This window comes from Sesamum indicum, linkage group LG6, assembly GCF_000512975.1.
Source record: "Sesamum indicum cultivar Zhongzhi No. 13 linkage group LG6, S_indicum_v1.0, whole genome shotgun sequence".
Classification (NCBI taxonomy): Eukaryota; Viridiplantae; Streptophyta; class Magnoliopsida; order Lamiales; family Pedaliaceae; genus Sesamum; species Sesamum indicum.
The window spans coordinates 1,878,550-1,882,642 of NC_026150.1; the positions used below are offsets into that span (position 1 = coordinate 1,878,550).

At 37.6% G+C, this 4,093-nt stretch overlaps 1 protein-coding gene across 1 annotated transcript; it reads left to right on the forward strand.

The window, feature by feature from the left end:
* On the forward strand, positions 478 to 2,747 carry LOC105163311 (heat stress transcription factor A-7a). The gene is made up of 2 exons (XM_011081616.2): positions 478 to 1,073; positions 1,651 to 2,747. Exons 1-2 carry the CDS (start codon positions 747 to 749, stop codon positions 2,404 to 2,406), a joined length of 1,083 nt encoding a protein of 360 aa, XP_011079918.1. The 5' UTR covers positions 478 to 746; the 3' UTR covers positions 2,407 to 2,747.

Here is a 4,093-nt window from a genome sequence, read left to right on the forward strand (position 1 = left end):
AATCTTATTTTATCCAAATATTTTGATAGTTTCTTGAAATAAGACTTCATATCTTATAAGATGTGTGAACTTTAATACATCTAATGAATATCTTTTAAGAAAAATCTCTGTTCAACGTGATCGATTATAATTTATTGTAATATAATTAATTGAAATTGATCATTAAAAGATAGGGTAAACTATACATGCTTTATTAAACTTTGTTATATTATTTTGTTATTTGATAAATTCCACATAACCTTTAAAGTTAACAGTTGTCTAACAAATTATCCTTCATAAGAAAAAATATTTGTTAAATGATCATAAAGTTTAGAAAAATATTTATAATATTTTAAATAACAAAAATATATTTAAATTATAATAAAATTTAAGATATCTGGTTATAATATATAATTGAAAAAATGAAGTTCCCTTGAGCCAAAATTCTGTAACTTTATTTTGATCCATTCCTGCCCATTACCACTGGTTTCTCCATCCAACTAACTCCATAACGGCATAAACTACTTTCCCAAAGGAGAAAGCTTTGCACACAACTTCTATAAAAAGCCCTCCAAAAGTTCTCCCCCGCTCTCTCTTTCCCCTCGAATCAAATTTTTCTCACAAGTCGCAACTGCAAAATTCATGCACACTGCAAGAATTCTTCACTCCTCTGCTTTTCTCCTACTCACCTATTCCTCGCAAGCAGCTGTTTTTCATCACAGTAGCCCGCCAAACTCGAGTCGAGCAGTGTCTTTTTCTCAGCAGTCATGGATCCGTTAATTTTTCCAGTTAAGGAAGAGTATCAGAGTGGGTCGTCTTCGTGGCAGCAGCCAAGTGGGGTGGCGCCGCCGCCGTCGGAGAATGGGGTGGGGCGGCCGCAGCCGATGGAAGGGCTTCATGACATGGGCCCCCCACCATTTCTGACCAAGACTTATGAGATGGTGGATGATTTCAGCACGGATCGTATTGTGTCGTGGAACAGAGGAGGGCACAGCTTTGTTGTGTGGGATCCCCATGCCTTCTCCACCACTGTTCTGTCCAGATACTTTAAGCATAACAATTTCTCAAGCTTTGTCAGGCAGCTCAATACTTATGTAAGTATATGTATAGGTATATACATACAGATTTCTTATTTTAATTTATCTATTTTCCTGTGGATTTTGTTATTGAAGTTGATTTGTTGAAACTGGAAGGGGTAGTTTTGAGAGAGAGGAATAATTGGTTCTTGGACAGCGTAACTGATGGGTTTTGTGAATACGCTTATCAAAGTTAGAATTCATGAAAATATGTGAAGTATTTGTGGAATTTCCGGTTCTGATGATGGTTTCAAGATTTTCTTGTTCAACTGAGTTTTTCTGCTTCTGTTTTTCTTTGGGATTGTTTTTATGTTGTCTCCTCAAAGATTTGAGAAGTAGACTGAATACGTTTGTCCAAACAATACCCAATTCTCTTTCAGCAAGTTTACATGCTAATTGAATTTGCAATCTTCAGTCCCTTTACACATACTTTGTTCCTGTTCCTAAAGGTGTGGAAAAGATTCTCCCTGAAGATTTACTCACAATTCCTCAAGATGATGAAGCCCTTTGAATTCAGTGAAAAATCCCATCAAAGGTATTTTTGTTGATTGTCCCTACAAAAATCACTCAAACAACTGGAGTTTGATTACTGCAGGGCTTTAGAAAGATCGATCCCGACAAATGGGAGTTTGCGAATGATTCATTTCTGAGAGGCCAAAAGCATCTCCTGAGGAATATTAAGAGGAGAAAAGCAACTACACAGCCTTCGCCTCCACCGCATGCCATTGGCCCGTGTGTTGAACTGGGACGGTTTGGCTTGGATGCAGAAATTGATAGCTTGAGGCGCGATAAGCGTGTGCTGACAATGGAGCTCATTAAGCTCAGGCAGCAGCAGCAGAACACTAGAGATTATCTGCAGCAAATGGAGTTGAAATTACAAGGGACAGAGAGGAAGCAGCAGCAGATGATGAGTTTCTTGGCTAGAGCAATGCAGAATCCTGAGTTTATCCATCAACTAGTCCAGCACAAGGAGAAGAGGAAAGAACTGGAAGAGGCCATGAGTAAGAAGAGGCGAAGGCCGATCGAGGCCGGTGAATCGAGCCGAATGAATGACGTCAAGGTTGAGCCATCGGAGTTCGGTGATCGTTATGGATTCCAAGTGTCGGAACTTGAGGCGCTAGCCTTAGAAATGCAGGGGTTTGGGAGGGCGAGACGGGAGCAGGAGGAGATAGAGGAGGAGGTCGTCGGGTTGGAGAGTTACGATAAAGAGCTTGATCAGGGGTTCTGGGAAGAGTTGCTGAATGAGGGACTTGATGAAGTCGGCATAGGTAAGACTGAAGAAGAAGGTGTAGAGGAAGATGTGAGGGTGTTGGCTGATAGGTTGGGGTTCTTGGGTTCACGTACTAAGTAAATAGAAGAAGTTCCTAACTGTTGTGTCTTAGTTGCTAGCAATCATCAGTCTCAATAGATTCAAACAACTTGAGGAGTTGAATCAGAATTTTGCAGGCTGAATCTCCCCTTCCTAATAACGCTTTTGTTGAATTCTTGATTTCTTTATAGTTGCTGAAAGTGTTGTTCAGATGTTTGTCTTAGGCTCATTTCTACTGTGGTTCTCTAGTCTTACATTGATAGTCATAATCTTTGTAACACTATGAAGTAACTGTAGCCTATGTACTGTAAATTGATCTTTGTTCTTGCTGTTTTATCTGGAGGATTTTGCCAGGAGGTGAAATAAAATCTCAGTTCACCTTATTTCTTCCAGAGTCCCAACTATATATATTTCATTCCTAAGGGTAAGAACTTTCATGTTTGTCCTCATCCGCAGTTTGTGCATTGATCGAGGTTGAGATGCTAAAGTTCTAAATTTCACCGGTTTTGACGGTGTGAATTTATATTTGATCCGAACAAGAAATTATTACATAAATTGTCAATAAAGTCTTACTTGATTGGTAAAGTTGGGGGCTCACAACAAAAAAATTATAAATTTAAGTCCCAAAATGTAAAATTTGAATTTGAATGTATTGAACGATATAACAAGTCACGTATTAATAAAAAAATAATAGTAATAATAAATGCAGAAACCAAAATTTCAATGCTTGTCGCTTTCGATCATTGTCATTGGCTTAGATCTTTAATTTGCAGAGCAATATCCAGTGGGGGATGCATCTAGGAAGTAGCAGTATCCTTCAGGCTTCATTACAAGTTAAAATTCGGTACTAAATTACGTGTAAGAAAATAACAACTCAATTTCGGATAGCATATGAGTTCTAGTTTGTCATAAACGGATTAAATTCTTGACCAAAAATTTGGATTTAAAGTTAGAACAATCCTTAATTACAAGCAGCAGAAAGAAAACATGGGAATGTGATGTTAGATTTTTTAGGTTGAAATATATTGTCGGTGGCATATATGTGGTCTTGATATGTTAAACACCTGGTAAGTGTTGGCAAATTCTGGTTCGTGCCTATGATTTTTCGTGGATTGTTGATTCAATCCTGGGATAGGGAATTCCGATTTAGATTCTTCTTCGTTGCCACTTGGGTTGTTGGTATTTGAGGATTGGCCACATGTACTGTCGTACGCATTTGATTTCATGGATAATAATCAAATACATTAGTACCTGTTTGGATGAGTCAAATACAAGAAAATTTTGAACATGGGAAGATCTTGTCTGGCATATTGGTAGCATGTATTCTACCTGTCTACGAATGCCGAAGCTGCTTGGCCACGTGTACGGTCAAAGGTTAGGCGCAACTAAAAATGTAATTATCATTAAATATTGAGAAATTCACTTTAAATATTGGGCCCGTTACGGTGAAGGTTGGAGGACTTTTGAACTGGCCCAATTACAAACGTATTATAAGACTATTGGGCTTCAATTGGCCCATATATTTGGGTAACTGCTAAAAATTATGATATGGTTCCAGACCCACTGTTTGAATAGAAAAAAAAAAGGTCACAGCCCAAATATTTAAATTCCCGTTATTGAAATTGTTGATATTAGCACACAAACTAAACAAAATAAAAAATAAAAAATTACATTTATCGTTAATTAATTTATTGCTGACCTATTACATATCATACAAATTTACGTTTGA